Source organism: Bradysia coprophila (genome assembly GCF_014529535.1).
Source record: "Bradysia coprophila strain Holo2 chromosome X unlocalized genomic scaffold, BU_Bcop_v1 contig_35, whole genome shotgun sequence".
Lineage (NCBI taxonomy): Eukaryota > Metazoa > Arthropoda > Insecta > Diptera > Sciaridae > Bradysia > Bradysia coprophila.
The window spans coordinates 2,069,380-2,089,336 of NW_023503325.1; the positions used below are offsets into that span (position 1 = coordinate 2,069,380).

Here is a 19,957-nt window from a genome sequence, read left to right on the forward strand (position 1 = left end):
AGACTAGACAATATATGTAAACTATTTACAATATGGTACAACATATTTATTAACTAAAACATAAAAGCTAATTTATAAACAGGAAACCGATTTTATGAAACGTTGAGCCATTTATCAATATATTTATATAAAAAAAAACCTAAACAAATTACAGCAAATAACATAACACGTCATACACATGATGAAATCGTAGCTTTGTATATGAACTACACTGTAGTTAGTACAGGAATTCGGGAATGAAATGCAAACAACATTCTACATGCCGTTTTTGTTGTTATACTAATTTTTCAAATGTTTTTCTTTTCGTTTTCATTTTTTGTTATAATTCACCATCTTTGTCTAGGTAAGACTTTGTTATTATTTGAGAAATATCAAGAATTCACTAAAGTCACGATCACCAAAAAGTTGCGTCGTGTTATCAATATCTTATTCACTCAGCCCACTTTCTTATACATATTTACAAACATCTATGAATGCGTGCAACAAAGTCCACTAATAAAAATAAGAGATTGACGATACGGCGTCACCTTTCTAAGCAATTCCCAAATAATTACGATTTGATCGTAGTATGATAGAGGTATCATAACTGCTAATTATATAGTAGATTTAACATTGAGGTTATACTTTTTGCAATACACATCTCAGTGTGAACGTAGTTCTCTCGCTACATGTACAATGTCGAACTCAAGGTTCTGAAAGAACCAGGTTAAGACACCCACGAAGGCGGGTGACACCGAAATTGATAAACGCACTCAGTACAGTTTGTATGTGAAACCAACTTGAAGAAAGTGTTTTTTATGAAAATTCGGAATTTTGTTTTTGTTAAGTTGCCTATTTCATTTAAACTTCGTAGCCGCTGAACTCAATTTGTGTGTCACCGCCTTCGTGATCAACTCAGAGTTGTCTTAACCTGGTTCTTTGAGAACCTTGGTCGAACTGGCTTCCTTGAACAACTTATTTGTATTAGGCCAGACACACAACTCAGGTGGGAGGTAGAAGGTGCGTAACGCACAAAAAATAAATATTTTGAGTCTTCTGCGGACTTACGGTGTCAATTTTTAGACTTGCACAATCTTTCAGTGCCTCAAGGAGCATTTCCATCTGCGGGAAAAAATCAATCAAAAGGGAATAACGAAATCAATCGAAAAGAAAACTTTGAAAAATTGAACCAACCTAAGGCCTAACGTTTCTTAGGAAAAAAAACGAAAAAAAAATTGATTAAAAGAATGTCCGATGTCATGTTTGTACTAAGCAAATTTAATAATTTAAAAAGAAATTATTTTAAAGTTGAAAGAAACATATACTCGAACATATCACATTCACTTCATCTGATCATTCCGATTTGCTTCAACTTTAAAATATTTTTTTTTCTTGTAATTTCAAATGGTAGTTTCCTCAATCAGACTTCAATTAGGTTTATCACTAAAAAAAATATTGTGGCTCAATCGAACGAACCGAAACACTTCATTGGAATATAAAAGAATTTTGTAAATAAATAAAAGAAAATGAAAAAAAAAAAAGTTGTCACACATACACACATTATAAGCTATATCGCTACAACACAAAACGTTTCTTTTTTAACGCATATATAATTGTTGTAACGTAATGTAAGTTATGGACATCGTTTTTTACTTAAAATGTTCGAAATCGATCCCATGGTAAATATATGCGACTTACTCCGTACAATTTTTCATTCTTCGCCGTTCCACAAATATTTAGGCTTTTACAACAATGTCCAATTTTATTTATACAAGCAAATGAAATAATAAAAAAAAACGTTTTCTCATTAATTTTTTTTTACACTTAAAATGTCTATATACGATGCGATATACGAATTTCACCCAGAAACAGAAAAAGTATTTTATCTGTCAATATTGATCTTCACCTCACGTAAATACGCGTCGGTTTTGTTATCATAGAATCGTTTGCGCAAAGCCAAAAATACAGTGAGCACAAATAAGAATGCAATCAATGCAGCGACACCGCCCAATATACTTTGCTTCAAGTACGGATGCTTGGCTTCCCACGATGCAATCGGAAGCGTAAAATAGATGGCTACTTCACGCAATTTTTGCTTGTCATCGTTTTTGGTGGATTTGACTGTTTGATGGTCATTACGTACGGCGGTTCGGCCAGCGATTGACTGTTGAATGTAGTTTGATGATTGATCCGGTTCGGGTTTCATTTCGATTGCGTTGCTCGTATCGACAACAATTGGTAACGATTTTATTGTTTCGTCGGTCATCTGGAAAATGGATTTCGAAAATGAGTAAACGTCCATCTGTTGAAGTGAATATTGGGTGAACTAAAATTCAAAATTAATTCAGACCTCAAACTATCCCTTTAGAAAAGGAATGGGGCAAATTGGTTCGGCTATTTCAATTTTTTCGACACAGAACGTTATTCGATGATGTCGTTATTCTGCGATATGTTTAGACTGATTTATAAAAAACAGATTTATGTTGGAGGAATGTAGAACGATTTTTTACTTAGGGTTATTGTCGCCGGTCACGACCTCCAAGCTGGTTAAAGAAATAGTGCAAGTATTTATAATCTCAGAGCCCAAAGACGACATATATGCTTTGCTTGGCCCAGGATTCCGGGACACTCCGGAGTGGAGGGTAACAAAATGGCGAATGAACCAACGAAAGCCTTAACGGAATGAGTTATGGAAAGACATTCAGAACGCTAGGAAGCGACTAATGCTAAGGCCCTCTGCGACTCCTGTAGATTAGATGAGGAAAGAGGCATATACAACATTTTGAAGTTGCCATTTGTGTAACTGTCATACTTATCAAGTTCTTGATGGCGACAGGAAGTTAAGTAAACAAAGGATCACCAGATCTCAAGATCTAAACTGATCATCCCAACCTAGTAATTGTTTTTGTGTCTACGTTTATAAATGAAAGAATTAAATATTGCATTAAAACGTGAAAATCTCAAATCGATCCCCCTAAAACACAGTCAACATTTTGTGTCATTCAAATTCTAGTTCCTGGTATTGGCACACCGTTGAAATATCTGAATGTTACAAGATGCTTTGGCAAACAAAAAAAAAACCATATAAGACCCCAAACGCGATACTATCGTGTGAGTCTCAAACAAACTAAACTGCAAAAAAGGCAGACAGCCCAGACAACGATTTTATGAGTTTAATCTCATTTAATTCAAAATAATTTAGCGTAAACAATTTTTATGAGTTTTTCGTGCAATTTATACACCGCCGCGCATGTTTAAATGGTTTTGTATACATCTCAATAACATCCACACGTTCTCCAACATAACAATGTTCCGATGCAATATGCAATGTTATGTAAGAGATGGATTCGAATAGAAGGAATCGTGTAGCAGAAATGCTTTGGGAAAACGATATGGAAACAAAAATAAATACAAAAACTATCGAATTGTGTGCATTTTACAATCTACGATTACTTACTTTATTTTTACACGTGACTTCGACACGGTATTTTGTGTCTGGCCAGAGGGATAATTCAACGTTGGATGTATCAGTCAATAGATTGCCCATTAATCCGCCTCCGTAGACCTCCCATGTCACTAAGCAATTGACGAGTACATTTGACGGTTCCCAGGCTAAGTGTGTAGCGACAAGAAACTCTTGTTTGACCATCGTTGCGACTCTTATTGGCCATGGTTTTTGTGTTTGAGTGGATTCACTGCATAATTGCCAGCACTGCAAAACAAAAATTGTTGTTGATATTATTCTTTCGAATTAAGACTATTATTACTCTATGTACATGGAAATTACTAAATTCTAGACATTTTACTGTTCTTCTCTAGAGTCACATAGTTATTTTACAGTAAAATTTTCATTGCCAGTTTCATTTGTTGTAACGTAAACGGAGAGAAGGGTAGGTTAATCGACACTTCACCCCGTTAACGCTACAACAAAATAATGAAAACTCTGCCTTCTGTCAAGTGTTTGGAAGAACTGTCACATAAGCGGAGTAAACGGATTCACTAACGAAAAAAGCACTCCAATTACTCTTTAAGCAATTGAAAAGATTTAGCTAAACGAAGGCAAAACGGAGTGGTTTCTTTTAGTAAGTGAAAATCAAGAGTTAAGGTTGTCACGAATTTACGTCGTTCAGCTCTACGTTTACGTACCAGTTCTTTCAAACAAATAGTTTAACGTATGCTACAAATACAGCGTAACTCTGCCCTACTTTGCAAGAAAAACACATGTCTTTTATGCAATTTATTTGTTGCCATTTTTCGAGAAAAAGTTTTTTATGCGATTTTCTAAATTTCGTCGAGGAAAGTGCATAAAAAACTTCTTACTATTTTGTTCTAATTAAAATCGCATAAAAAACTTCTTGGCGAAAAATGACAACAAATAAATCGCATAAAAAACATATTTTGACTGAAATTGAAATTTGACAAGAAGTTTTTTATCGAATTTATCGCACTTTTCGTGTCCTAGGTATGAAAAAGTCTTTTATGCAATTTATTTGTTGCCATTTTTCGCCAAAACGTTTTTTATGCGATTTTTTTTTTCTGATAAAAAATTATTGAAAATAGGCTAAGAAGTTTTTCTTGCAAAGTAGGGCAGTTACTGCCGAGTAACTCAGTAACTCAAAATTGCTCCGGTGTTTTCGGCCTTACGGCGAAAATTTTCGGTCGCATAATTATTACTAGCGCAGCAATTGGACCTTTTCATCGGCTGTCATGTCTGTCACTCCTATCATCTATCATCTATACATCAACCTAATTTTGTCATAACTATACGCCACAATTTAAATGTGAAAATTTTCCGAAGCGCAACCACCAACGTAACGACATTCTTCATTTAGATACATCAGATAGCATTTTTTGTCCCTAAAATACAAAAATCCTTTGAAAGTATTTCGTTTGTCAAAAATATGTTTTTTTAAACATTACTCTTTGTACATGGCACGACATAAGAGAAGCATTCCTCTTTGGTTGGTTACGTATATATGTACATTTCAACTTTGTGTGCTATGTTTATCCGTGTTTTTTTTCGACAAAAAAAAAAGAATTGAGAACAAAATACTTTTCTGGGTATATGCATTTTTAGAGTAATTACTATCGAAAAAATTCACTTTAATATGTGAGCAACATCTAGATGTATAAACGCGAATTAAAAAAGTAATTTTTGGACTGTCATGGTATTGCATTGTCATCATATTTTCAGTTGAACAATATTTACGTTTTTTTTCTTTCTTCGTAAGTAATTAAAACATTTTTTGGATGTTGTTTTTCTGTTTTACATTTTAATTAAGAAAATACTTGGTGAGTAAAAATTGAGAGAAAGAATACCAATGAAATCCTATTGATGATTCCATTGACAAAGAAAACTTGTCAAATTTTCCTTAAATTCCACCTTTCATTCGTTAGATAATAACGATGTGCTAAGTATATAAAAAGCAGACGCGAAATTTTATAGTAGAAAAAAAAACGGAAAAAGCAATCTGTTTAAAGGATTTTGTTGTGCATGATTTATGACTGATCGTTAATTTCGTCGAATTATTTTTTAATGTCTTAAATAGGAATTGGCTGACACCAATATGAATTCGGTCTGAACATCAAATGTACAAAGTGTCGTTATTTCTTAATTTACTCATATTTGCCAGAATTTATCTGACTAAAGTTATAACAATTAAAGTTGGCATTTAATTAGTATGGCAACAATTAGCCTCGCCCGTCCGTGTTTTACTTGATAATACAGCTGCTTCTAATAAAAACAGCTCTTTTATGTACAGTAGTGCGATCAAAGCAGTGCGTATATGGATTTTCATATATACTTTTGCGCACTAGTGCATAAAAGTGACGTTTAGAAAAATGACAATCTCACTCCTGTACATAAAATCTTGTTGCTAACTTGTGCCTACACTGGAATTTTGCGCATATGTGTAACGTCAACCTCGGCTTCACCTCTGGCTGACAATTTTCACATCTATTTCGCAAAATTTCCATGTTAGCAAAATAGTTATGAAAGATGATTCCTTTGGTATCGTAAAACATAATCCGATCACTGACTGTTTCAATCTTCCGACGTTTCACCTCAAAAATATAATTTGTCATTAGGCCATGGCGACAGTGGTATAATGACACAATGCTGGAAGATCACTAAACTATTTTACACACGAACAGGTCTAGCGAATTATAGTGAAAATGAAATTTCAAGTTATCGCTAAACGGATGTGCTAGGAGGTAAAAGGCGACTAGTTCTCTTGCGAAATTTAAGGATCCGAGCACGAGCTGATGGTGCCGTGGACTGTCCTTTTGGAATGCAACATTTTTAGTAACTACCGATGACATCTCCACAAAAATGTTAACGTAGAGCCTCTACGGTAGAGGTAAGACTCTTTTTGCGTTTGTTTGCATTGTTGACAAATGGAACAATTTTTGGACGTTAAACAAACTCATATTACTATTCTATTCGTCGAAAAAATGTGTAGTAAGGGACATTCAAAACGGACATCCGGTCTTTCCAGTTGTTTTAAAAACCCCTTCCTCCTCTGTTCAAATTTTTTTTATCCTTATAACAAGTGGTGTCTGTTTTCCCTTAGACACAATTAACATTTAATTAAAAAAAAATTGGTGGTGGCAGCTATAGCTGATACTTATTTACATATTCGAGCAATTTACTACGCTCCACCAATTTAATCAAATTCGAGAGAAATGTAAAATTTCACTGCAAACGTTTCGACATAATACACTCGGTTTATAAATTCAATTAATAAAGTCAACAAATCTAGTTCGCTTAATATGATGTGCTTATTATTAGGTTCATATTATTCGCTTAAGATAGTTTTGAGGGAGCGAAGAAGAGAATGAAATTTACAAAAAAAAGAAATTTACAAAATAATTTCGTTGAACTTTGGAAGCAAAACTAATGCACTACATATTATACCTTCATCATCCATATTGCTATTGTGTAAATTCACATATTTGATGGTAGAATATAACATTATTCCATACTCAATTTGAAGCATATAAAAACAAGTAACGTTATATGGTGGGTATATATACACACATGCACAGGAGTTCAGTTATTTAGTTCACTTTTCATATATGGCGTTTATAACGGCAAAAACCTAGTAAAACTATTTTAGAGCAAAAACGTAGTAAAAAGACTCTGTTGTTTTATTATTCCCATGTAACCATAATGTTAGTGTGCACATTATCTGAATACAAAATAATAATCCAGAAACAATGTTAGGTAACGAAGTAATAATACGGGATAAAACATCCCAACGAAATAGGTTACAGCAACGTTCTGATAACAAACACAATTTTTTTTTTCTCGAAATGAATCAGCAGATTGTGATGTGTGTATGTCTGTACATATATGAACTGGTGAAATAAACTGCCATTTTACTGGATACAATTTTTGTGCAGTTTCATGGATATTGCTGGGGATAACCGATGATATTTTAAAATAATGTTGACTTGACGGCTGATGGTGTGCTGAGTTTGTGAAATAAATCTACAGATAAGATCGAAGTCATGAAACATAAGTGAGATAAGCACTTACTACGACGATATTTTGTCTGTTTGCATTTGAGTCGTACAACGTTTCTGCAACAGTTAAAAACCATTTCATTGCTTTTGCTTTTAGCCAGGGCTTATTTAAACGTATTCAAATCAGTCAGTGCCTATTTTTGTGAAATTGATTCTTGGCAATTCTACAAAAAAAATCTTCCATCGATCAAATTGCTTATTTTTAATGGATTGATTTCAAATCTTGTACTTCAATTTTTTTAACATACATTTTACTATATAAAGGACCATATTACCCAGAGCTTGTCAGTATTTTTGTCATCGTTATCGATAACAAATGAATAACCGTACGTGACATTGAACATAAAATATTTCTATTTCCTTTGTCTCGTCTGTCTATTGGCATAAAAACAAATTCTGTCCTAGCTGTTTTGCCCAATGATTCCCAACAGAGGATAAGTTTTAGTTCACTTACAAAATACCTGATATTGCTGTTGGTGACGTCTTTTTCTGTGGTTCAAAGAAAGTTTTCTCAATAAAATTGTAAATTGTAAATTTTATTGTATGACTTGCTTCACGTCCGTTTACTAACGTCGGGCATGATTCCGATTTATTTTTTTTATTTTTCACGAAACTTTTTTAGAATCTTCCGGATTAAAAATTCCCACAAAATAGCCCTGACTTCTATAACAGGCAATGTGGACGGATTGAAAGTATTCGTAAAACGTAATTTTCGGTGAAATATGTAGCTTCTAGTAAGAACGTTTTTCTTCATTTTGAAATTCACCAAAATTGGAAACATTTACATTCCATCGAAACGATAAAACCGTCGATGCTTAAGCCAAGTTAGTCACGTTCATGACCAGAAGTATGACCTTTTGCTTCATCATATGTACATTATGAGTCGAACATGGGTTCACTTTTTTTTTGTTATTTTTAATCAACAACGCATTCAAAATATTCCGTCATTCCGTGACCACATTTATTGCTGTCAGAAAGTTTAAATTAATTTTATTTTATTGTATTTTTTTTCAAATTGAGCAATAAAACTACGAAAAAAATGTTCTGAAATTAAAAAAAAATGAATGGAAAACGCATAATTTCAAACATTTTGTTGGTTTTAATTGAGTTAGAGACGTGGTAATGTTGAGTTGGGAATGTTACGTGCCACAGATAACCAATCGGATTAAATATCCGAGTAAATAAATGTCAAATGCATGTAACAACAGGCAGAGGGCCCACGTACACGCATCACTAGGCGACGGTTTGATTTTCATGATTACTTTTACACTACCCAAGACGTAATAACAGTTGATTCTATACGAAAGCAATTCATTGCATGACGTAACATTTTCGTGGTCTCAATGGCGTAATGGTTTGCTTTCCATTATTCGATTGAGTTGCCAGTGTGACGGTTCGACACTCAACCGCAGCAGTAAAAAATCGGTTGTCAGACGTGTACACAAATACACAGCCGGCTGAATCGGTTCAAATCTGGTGTTGTTGTATGTGTAGAGCTGTCACACGGCCTAGCGGAATTGTTGGGAGTGTCGGTATTCTACTCCTACTGCGATTTAATGGGTTTAGTACTGCTATGGGTACTAGGGCGCAATAATCAAAAATCCCGTTCGGAATACACGTTAGGCATGTGGTCCGTATTGCTAAGTCATACAATACCATGTATAGCATTGGTAGCCGAACCTGTCACTCAAGTGTGATCTCCCGGCTGAACCATGCCATACGCTATTATTATGTGATAAAGGCAGACTCACAAGTTCATTTTGACCCCCATGTTGTTGTCTATTATTTATAGTGGGTAAATCAACACAAGGAAGACCAACAAGCAAAATCCATGAAGGCTGGATGCAACAAGTACTTGCTGTTGCTACAGTAGTTCGTATTTTGAGGAAGAAAACTTCTGTAATGTTTTGTTATGGCTTGATAGGCGGTATGAGTTCATAATGATGTAGCTCATCATTAAAGGAGGTCGAAGCATAAGATATTACTGAAAAATATCCAGTAAAGCACCACCACTACTAATTGCAACAGTGTTATGACCCTCGAGTAAATTTTCTACGTTAAATGCTGAAAGTATACTACTGAGCACCGTAAACACATTCCAACTGAGTTATAATCTTATGGAAATAATGTTATAATTGGTATGATCAATAAATTACCATACTTCATTTCCAACAAAGAAACGACGCGTTCAATTCAATATGTTTAAAATGTATAATAATTTCTGAATGTAATAACACCATTAGCTACAAATATCTTTTATTATCTTATTATTTAATAGTATGGCTCTTATTACAACAGTACCGCTGAATACAACAGAATATGAAAAAAAAACTTCTCATTTAATGCACAGGTTTTTGATTAATTACGTCGAAACGAAAAATATATTTACAAAAAAAAATTATAAAAATAGCATTCATCATATAAATAAGACTTACCTTTGAGCAAACAGGTGTTTGAAGACATGCAGTGGCATTTATTGTATACTGAAAACGAAATAGAGAAGAATACATTAGTGTTATGAAACCGAATAGAACTGTTGTGCTTCAAGTTAAAATTATATCGAGGAGGAACACTCTAACATTATTTGTTCTTATTTTTTTTGATAAATTACCCGAATTTTTTTTTTCTTTCAAAACCACACACTTTTCCATTCCGAAAATGTGTTTGGGTTTTAGACTAGATTTAAGGCTATTATGTGTCATAAATGTGTTACAAAAGAACACATCCATTTGGACTTATAGACGAGAAACGAAACTGAGCATGAAAAACAACTCCAATCAATCGAGTGACCGTAAATCTATGGGCCTGGCCGCAACAAAGAAAAAAAACCGGAATGGTGGATTTGAAGGAGTGACCAATTCGTAAGTACACTTGCGGATTTTGGGACATGAGCGCAAATTTTTAAAAAAAATGACAATTTAATTCAGTAGTAAGAGCGACAAGCACCAGGTTTGATTTTAAACAGAGATAGACTCTTCAAATCTAATTCACGCCGTAAGTTTGCCTGAAATTTGAATTTCAAGAAAACGATTCGATGAAAAAATGAACCAACAACTAAACGCTTTCCTTGTATGAAAATGACGCTGCGTTAGAAAAATTTCGCACTTTCCATTTTGAATTTTGACCTCACTTTCGGCGTGAATTAACTTGAATCTCATTTTCTTCATTCTATAGTCGACTGGCTCTTTCCTATTATTTCCTTCTCAAATGATTCATTCTGTCACAATCAATGCACTCAAACTTGTTGTTCCGAGCCGAAGGCGAGGTTAATAATCGTACAAAGAGACATTTCCTTTATTTGTCCCGTAGGTGCAATGTTAGGTAATTTATACTCACAATACGTTTACTTCATTGGCATGAGCGTTTTGCATCACTTGGAGGAAATCACGAAATTGCAATGAATTCGAAAAGAATTCGATACGCATACTGCTCGTGAGTGGTATGCCTCCTGTGATGCACAAAATTTTACACGCATTATGATACGAATGGCACAAAACAAGAACACCCAAGAAAGTGAGATATTTAATTCCGACTTCGTATGCATCAATTCAAAACAAGTCGCATGCATTCGTTTTCACTCCTTGGACAGTTCGCAGGGACAATGAACATATCATCTATTTTCTCTACTATAAAACGATGCTTTCAAAAAACTTTCGACGCGGGATTTCAAGTGTTTTCGTATCATAGAGCGTCTAAACTCATTTTTTTGGTGGATAAATGAGTAAAATAACTAATGGAAATTCCATTATGGAATTAATCAGTCGGTATAAATTCCCACGTTTCTATAGAATCTCTTGCACCACCTGCTAGTACTACTACTAATACTACTTCGAAAGACAACTACCCAAAAAAAGCTGTCGCAAAACTAGTTGCTAAAATCTTAAAGAGAAAACTTTCCTGAGGATTTCTTGCATCTACTCAAAATGCCACTCAATCATCATCATCTCTCGTCTTACTCCTCGAGGGAGCATAGAGAGTCTACCTACAAATTGCCGCTATCGTATACGGTTGGGTGCGAGTGCCTTGACTTCCATCGACAGAGTTTTTATGTTACATTTGACCAACGCACTGCAAGCAGGGTGATCGTAGTGACAGCTGTTAAATAGATTACTACTTAGTATGAACAATTTTTTAGAGTGTCAAAATTAGTATGATTAACTGTCCAGATTCAGTACTCTGTTTAGAGTACCATTCATGCGTTGATTTGACACAAGCGATACAATTTGAAACATGCAGACGATATGAGTTCTAGTCAGACAATGCATATTGTACATCCGACTGTTATAAATAGTAAATTTTTTCGTTAATTTTTTGCTTCAAAATTGCAATTACATCGAATTTATGAATGAACATCCTTTTCCACACTTCACAATTTGTTCATGCTTGAACAACATCTGCAGATGAACACCGCCAATGAAAGTCCGAAACAACTGACTCTCAATTGCAACAATTGTCCTTATCCGAAAATGAAGTGCAAAGAAGACGAAACGAAAAACCTACACATCCGATACCGTCACTGCATAATATCCGGTAATATTTTATTAAAAAAAAGGAAAAATAATACAATTATAACAACAGAAAATGTTTAACATCCACAAAAAATGTGAAGAAGAAAAAAATGGAAAATAAAATTCTCAGTCATCACATTCCGTCAATATGATACACAATATGATGCACATAGAGAGGAGGGAAAAAAATCAACAAGAAGAAGAATCGTTTCTGTTTGCACAGTTGTTATTTTTATTTATTAGAAAGAATGTAAGGCAAAAAAAATTATATTTTTGTATACGTAACACCTCATTGTTGCAGCAGCAAAAAATAAAAAAAAAAACTTATCTCAGTCAACTAAGTAGGTAGATATCACAAAGATTTTGGAAGTTCTTTTTTCTCTACTAAAAACGTAACAAAAAAAGGGATCAACCTTAGGTATACCAACAGCATATAATAGCAGAGGATTTGTATTTTTTTCTATCCTCAATATCAGAACTACATTTCATTATAAATGGAAGCTGTAAATCTTTCAATTTTAATGTGGATAACCGTATAACCGTCCTTTTTCCAAATTCATATGTGTCATACAATTTGAAATAGCTAAATACTTTCAATTTAACAATAAATTTCAAATAATTTGCTGGGTGAGTAAAGGTAAGCATATTAGTTATGCTCAATTTGTTCAACTGCTGTTCAAAGCTGCTGTGATGGTTTCATAAGAGACGGTAAATAGTTGAACCCGTGTGTGTGATGGGAATGGAATCGAGATACATATTATGCATGGGAATAGTATAGAAATGCCACATCGTTCGTTTCGGTTAAATGACTCATTTGCACGAAATCAGGAAATTAACATCATTATTATAAATGACAGTTTTCTATTGACTCGACATGGTTTTAATCGGAACTCACAATCTATTTTAGCTTGGGTTTCGATGTCTATTTATCATTTTATTAAAAGACATTAACGGGATGAATGGTTAAAGGATGTTTGATTTCCAGTTGGAAATTATTCAGCTTTGGGTTTAGGATTTTTTTTTCGGCTTAAATATGTTGGGACTCTCTATGTGCGGAATACACCGATGCGTTAAAAACTTCACATAAAAATCAGGATCATGGCAATATGGTTTATCATTCAAAGAATGGATAAATGCCTTTTTTTATTGGACACAACATACGCTCACACAAAAATGTTTCTACAAAAATATTTTCGTTCATTGTCGCAGTTATGGGTATAATTATGTTCTTTTCAAAGCTACCGCTGAAAACCCGTTTCTACAAATACCCCTTCACGATCGGCAATATGGTATGGTAAAATAGCAAAACCTAAACATTATTTTACGATGTGCAATCAATGGCTATTTGGCTATGTACAGTAAAAAAAAGCCGATACGAAGAGTCTTATCTACTACTAAACGACTTCGTACTTCAAAAACATTTTTATGGTGCATGGTTCGTTCTAGGTAGGATTATACATTATAAAATCGGTTTTGCAAATTTATTTCATATTTTTGGTAAACTGAATGTTTTGGGGGGAGAAAACGTAATTATGAAAAACCTTGAAAACTTTCCGAGTAAAATAAACGGAAAGAGGTATGCATTGGTTCGAAAAACGAAAGAGGTATGAACTCAAGAAAGATTTCGTTATTATGACGACGTGTCATTTCGTATTTAACTTGCGTACTTCAAGTATAGATTAAACACCAACACAGAATCATAGAAATGGAGATGAGGTCGATATTTTCTTGCCAGTTTAACCCATCTTTTTGACAAATCGACTAAAATACCAACTTTGAACAATTGTGGCGGCTACTAGATTTTATCACGTCAGAGTAAAACAAACCAGGCACGAGCGGTTCATTTTTGAAACGTCAAATAAGAGACCTAATACACTGTAATATGAAAATGAACTCAAATGAACACTGACATTAAATTCATGTCATAAATTGACTTAATTTTATTCGCAAAATATAAGGCTACCAGATAGTTTAGGTCCCTAATCAAATCAAGCAGTGTTTTTAGATTTGTTACCGTTCAAGGTTATATCGTTAGAACATGCCATTATTTTCCAAATATTCGTGAATCTATTTCTCACTGTTCTTAGTTGTTTCAATGATACAACGTTACAACAGGCTTTGAAAATAGCAAAGCGGAAGTGGCTTTAAATTTCAATCAAACTCTCAGGAACAAACGAAACGAGGAAACGACTAACTTAGTTTTTTTGTTCTTTTGAAATTAGCTTTACCTAAATTGCGGTTATGTCCCTGTGGCTTAGCACCTACGACCGGTGTACGAATCCTTAAGGTTGCCCTCTTTGCAACGGCCTCAGGCATTCCACCTTTGTGTATTATGAACTTTGTAATGTGAATTTGACATATTTTATCGCATACGTTCATAAGAGTAAACAAATTTACCCTAGAGAGCTAAAGGTTTTGCAAGCAAAACTATATCACTAGAAAAAGAGATGATTGCCTACTGCGATAAAATACCTCACTGATATAAGGCTGTATATAAGAGACTCGTACTAATACTCGCACAAGCGCTCGTATACGTACACGTCTCCTATATACAGCCTTATAGCAGTAATCAGTAATGTACTTTAATAGTAACATTAACGCCCTCGAAAATCCAGTATTAGGAGGAGTAATGCTTGTTGCAGGAAACAATAGTCATTTATGTAACTGTTTTGCACGATTAATTTTAGGCAATTTTGCGAGCTGTAGGCTGAACGGAGTGAGGCCTACAAGCGACGTCGTCCAAAGCAGGTACACATGTGAGTTTTCATACAAAGGGCTGAAACTCGAGAAAAAAAATATCAGAAATTGCCCTTATTTTCGGCCCGAAGCATGAAAAAGGCCTACAACTCGCGAAATTGCCTAAAATCAATCGTGTAAATCAGGTACACAAATGACTATTGTTTCCTACCTCCAAGCATTACTTCTCCTAATACTGGATTTTCCGAAGGCGTTAATGCTTTTACTATTGAAATATGTCAAATCCACATCACAGAGTGAAACTTGGAGTAAATTTTACTGTGTGTTTCACCTCACACAAAAAAGAGAAGACATGTCTACTGTACGAAAAGCAGAGTTTACTATGATCCGAAGTTTTTCAGTGTTAGTGCTTGGAGTGCTAGAGTGCTATTGTATTGCACAAAATGAGCAAAAGCATTTTGCCCGAAACTCCGAAATTTATTGCAGAGCCCCGTTAGTTAGAGCATTTCAAACGGAACATGTCTAAAACGACATAAGTAGACATTCCTGTTTGTCGTCTTGTCGTGTTGTATATTTAATTCAAAGCTGAATGAATCTTATGTTACGTGTATATATGTACGCTTATGCATCGTTAAAATTATCACATTCAACACAAAAGGATTACATAAATGTGATGATGTCAGCCGACAATGTAGCTCAACATGTTGAAGAATAGCAATCTACAAAATATGCCAGAGCAAATGCATCATGATCATCATCATACAGTGTGTCAGACACACACAAAAAGAAACACAGAATCAATGAAAACATCTGATAACTTCATTCTCGATCAAATAATATCAATTTTCATAACAAATATTAAAAGAGATTCTTATCAGCGAAGCATTTTAAATAATTTCACACACACGAAACATTCTTTTATCGATTATAAACACGTTATTAATTTTGACATTATACAAAACGATGAAAATGAAAGAAAAGAATTAAAAGAATTATACCCCAGAAATTCACATTAAAATTCTTATTATTACAGGGAAAAAAAGCGACAATCTCTGTGTGTATACGGCGTGGTTCGTCCGCATGTGGTTTGGATTTTTGGTTTTGCTTTCGTGGATGCAGTTCTTTATATAAAAATAATTTCTGAGATTATTATTTAGATCTTGATAAGCTCATATAATATTAAAAGAATGGAAAAAAGAAGAAGAAAAAAAAAACGAATCCATCAAATAAACGGATGAAAGACGAAGCAGAAGAGGGACCGAAATTTGTCTTTAAGTAAAAATATCTTGCTGTTTATTATGTACATTGCCTGGTGAATAGGGTGGATCGGACAAAATAATATATTATGTTACTAGGAACAAAAAGGTGCGTTTTTGACCAATTGGTGAATGTTACGAGTAGCGGGTGTACTAACATAAAAATCTGTTATGTGGACAATCACCAGCACTGCGTATGAGGTATTAATGGAAAGCTTAGATAATGTACGCTACAACATGCATATTAGGTTCACATTAACCGTCAATAGTACCACCCCAGACCTGTCTAAAGTTCACACGGATTTGGAAAATTTTTGTTGTACACTTTTTCTAACATATATAGATGGGTGTACGCAAACTAGGCATGCCCTTAAAGTACTTGACCTAAGCTTTCCGACGAGTTTACTCACATCTGCATTGCACATATTTAGCAGTCATGAAATGAGTCTAAAAGACACCCTTTTTCGACCTTCGAAAACCAGATGTAACTCGAGACTATCTGAGGCCGGTTTTGAGGTCTCCTGGCAAAGTCCGGATTTTCAAAGGGATTCATTCTGACGCCACTTTGATACCAGACAGCTTTAAACAAATGTTTACTAAACTTGTTTTATCAGTAGCCTTTGGTGTAAAACGACAGTAACAACATGGTTACGCTGCCAGGTACATCAGATTTTCGGGAACGTAAGATTTTTCTTTTTCCTATTTGGATCTTTGCGTTGTTCTGGCTCCACGAACAAGAATAGAACGAGTCGAATGGAATCTGTAGTACGGATGAAAAAAATAAATAAAAACATTGGGCCAGCGACCCGCCCTACTGCTTAGCGTTGTCCCTTATTTTAGATTTTGAATTTTTGTGCAACGATTTATATTTTGTTTTTGTTTGTATTGTTTTTCTTTCGTTCTTCAGAGCACACACAGCTTCAACCACACATACACACACACACACACAATCCCATTAACGCAACAAGAAATTGAACAAATCGAATAACAGGAGAAGAAAAAAATCATGTACAAAGAACGTCTTCTTCTTGTATAATGTCTTAGGACTAACAACCACATATTTTCTTTTTTGCTAATCTTGTTTTCAAATGAACATAAAATTTTAAGAATGTGAACATAAAAACGATGAAACAAGACAACAACACACCAAATATAATTATTCGAGCAAAAAAAAAACAAACCCGAACGAACATCAAATCTACAAAAACGATATTAAAATTAAAAATATTCAAGCCATGTCAATGTTGAACAGCTGAACTGTGCTGGAGAATATGCCTTCTTATTACTTTTGGTTTTTTGTTCTTTTCGAAAGACTCTATCGCCTTTTTTCTATACGTTTCTCTGTTTGCGTTTTACATTTTCAGCTTCTCTCACAGTCAGATTCAGATATCATCATCAAAATATATTATGTTTAATGTGACACCCAACTGTTATAAATTATTTTTGATGGAATGTTTCTCGGGATTTTGCAAAAGTTATACAACCAGTCATCAACAGAATGGGAATGATGCGGAGACGTGAAAAATATTTTGAAATCGCACAGCCTAGGAGAATGGACCAACCGTTTTTATGGAGACGAATCGTTGTTGCAAATGTGAGGTCTAAGCCGCTGGGGACCCGTATAAAGTGTTTTATGCAATAGTTGTCCATAAAAATGAACTTCATTTACCGTTATCCGCATCCGATTTTGACAATTTGTTACCCTGATTGTTGTTGGTCAGTGCTTTAAAGGTGCTTCTCAATACTTCTCGAACAAACATCTGATCGACAACCCCGACGAAAAGCTCAAAGGATTTGATTTACCGAGCAAGGAGTGGAAAATTCTTAATCGTTTTCGGAGTGGCCATGGGTGTTGCGGTGAACAAATGTTCCAGTGGAATTTTCAGAGTTCACCACTGTGACTGTGATAATAACGTGAGTCAGTCAATGAATCATCTTCCAAATTATTGCCCACTGCGACGGTTTGAACATGGGTTAGAGGCACTGCATTGCCTTACACCAGAGGCTGTAGAGTGGGTAAACAACTCGGACGTTAATGTTTCAGTAATAGTGACCGAAATTTTTATTGTAATTTTTTTCATGTAAAGTAGACGATAAATGTAGATGCGAAAAATTTTGACCTGTCTTCTGTCACTGTCACTGTTTTTAGCACCTCTTCAAAGCAACAAAAGCTTTTCCTTACTCAAGGATTCGAATTCGACGTGTTACAAACGTTATCATAAATTTCTAAGACCCCAGTCAGTTCTTCCGATATTACACTATGCACAGCTGGAGCGCGAGACCATTTAGTCAAAATTAAGTCTACTCAATGAAGGCACCGCCTCTACACTAAAACAAAGTATCTCAAAAACATTACACCATGTCAATTGCATTTAAGTGACGGAGTTGGAATGATTTGAACAGCTAAGAAATAGCTTGGAATCCCAAGGTGACACTATAAAACTGGACAATCTGATCAGTTGTACAAAATGAAGATTTCAAAAACTCTCCGACGATCAGAGTATGCATTTTGTATTCGGCGTCAGTGTTTTTAATAACAACAATTGCTTGAGACCTAACTGAGTGAAACTTTATCCTCTGAATAAATCTAATGTCGCCGGTAAACAGACAGTAGAATGAGCGAATTTTCAAACGCTCGGTATTCAACAAGCTAAATGAACTGTGAAATGGTTAAATGGTATCTCGGATCTCGGTGGGTCGTATTTGTTCTCGACTTTACTTTACATAGTATAAATTGCCATATTCACATTCATTGTCAACACAGTTTTTCTATAGCCTGCAATTTACAGAATTTTAGCTCGACAAATTTTCAACTTTTTGTTATATTTTTGCATCAACTAAATATTCAATGTTTTCACGGTCATTGTCATTGTAAGGTCTTGGTACAGCACAGTGAATGTTTTAATAATAGAACGAGTCGTAGTAATAGTAATAGTAATAATAGTTCAAAAAATATATTTCATCGATAGCATGAACAACAAAATGTGACACTTTAAGTGTATTGCACGAAAGTCATTCTCAGATAAAACGCTACAGGTATTCATTACCATTCACTACAACTAAAATAAGCAAATCAGTAATTACCTTTTGCAGACACGATTCCTGACATTGATGATGTTGAATTGAATTAGCCGCCACAATTTCGTCGTCTGAATTCGTTAATCCAACTTTGGCCATTCCCTGTGTCACCGAGACTAAAAGTATTATGCACACAAAATGATATGAACTGAACTCCATTTTAATAAACAAACGAACAAAATAATAGATTCGTTTTAAGTGCCGGGTACTGATTGAATTTCGTCTTTTCAATTTTTTAATATTTTGCTGGTCACATAAAGTTGCTAATATTATCAGTTTAGTCGTGTACCGAACAGTCTATTCAAAATATTGTTTCGAATAGCGCAAATGAATATACAAACTGCAGTACACACTTCTTGGAGTAAATTTGAAAAAATAATAAAAATAAAAACTTTCTTGTTGTGTTCCTATGAAACGTTATGCGATCGTATCAATGCACACATTCCATTTGACGTTCGAATCAAAAATTGTACACAACCGCATACCGATACGTTCAAATCACTACTGAATACTCTACTCACTTGAAAAAATGATTTTACATTAGGATCTTCTCGCCCAATCCCCATTCAATACACACCATCAACATAGAGAGTCAATTGTTTCGTGTCCATTATATTATAGAGACCAAAAATTTTTCATCTTCATACTGGTACGAAGAAGAGGGTTCTCTTTGCATGATATGTATTCTCGTTTTCTTTTCTTTTTTTGTACATTATTCTCCGGTACAATGAACGAACAACGTTGATGATGGAAATATGCAACCATGACCATATCCAGAACGAAATGTGCAGACGATTCAGAGAGAGAGAAATGTAACAAAGTTATTCTCTCTTTGCGACAATAGTTGTAAACTCTTTGTTAGTTGCTCAATTCTCTTTGTATTTCTATGCGTTGTAATTCATACTCAATTTT

At 34.5% G+C, this 19,957-nt stretch overlaps 1 protein-coding gene across 1 annotated transcript; it reads right to left on the reverse strand.

The window, feature by feature from the left end:
• Nucleotides 1-300: 300 nt before the first annotated feature.
• Nucleotides 301-19,562, reverse strand: LOC119069437 (transmembrane protein fend-like). The gene is made up of 4 exons (XM_037173495.1): nucleotides 19,052-19,562; nucleotides 9,942-9,989; nucleotides 3,437-3,691; nucleotides 301-2,245 (listed from the first exon to the last, which is right to left on the reverse strand). The coding sequence occupies exons 1-4, from the start codon at nucleotides 19,202-19,204 to the stop codon at nucleotides 1,862-1,864; spliced, it is 840 nt and encodes a 279-aa protein (XP_037029390.1). The 5' UTR covers nucleotides 19,205-19,562; the 3' UTR covers nucleotides 301-1,861.
• Nucleotides 19,563-19,957: the final 395 nt, after the last annotated feature.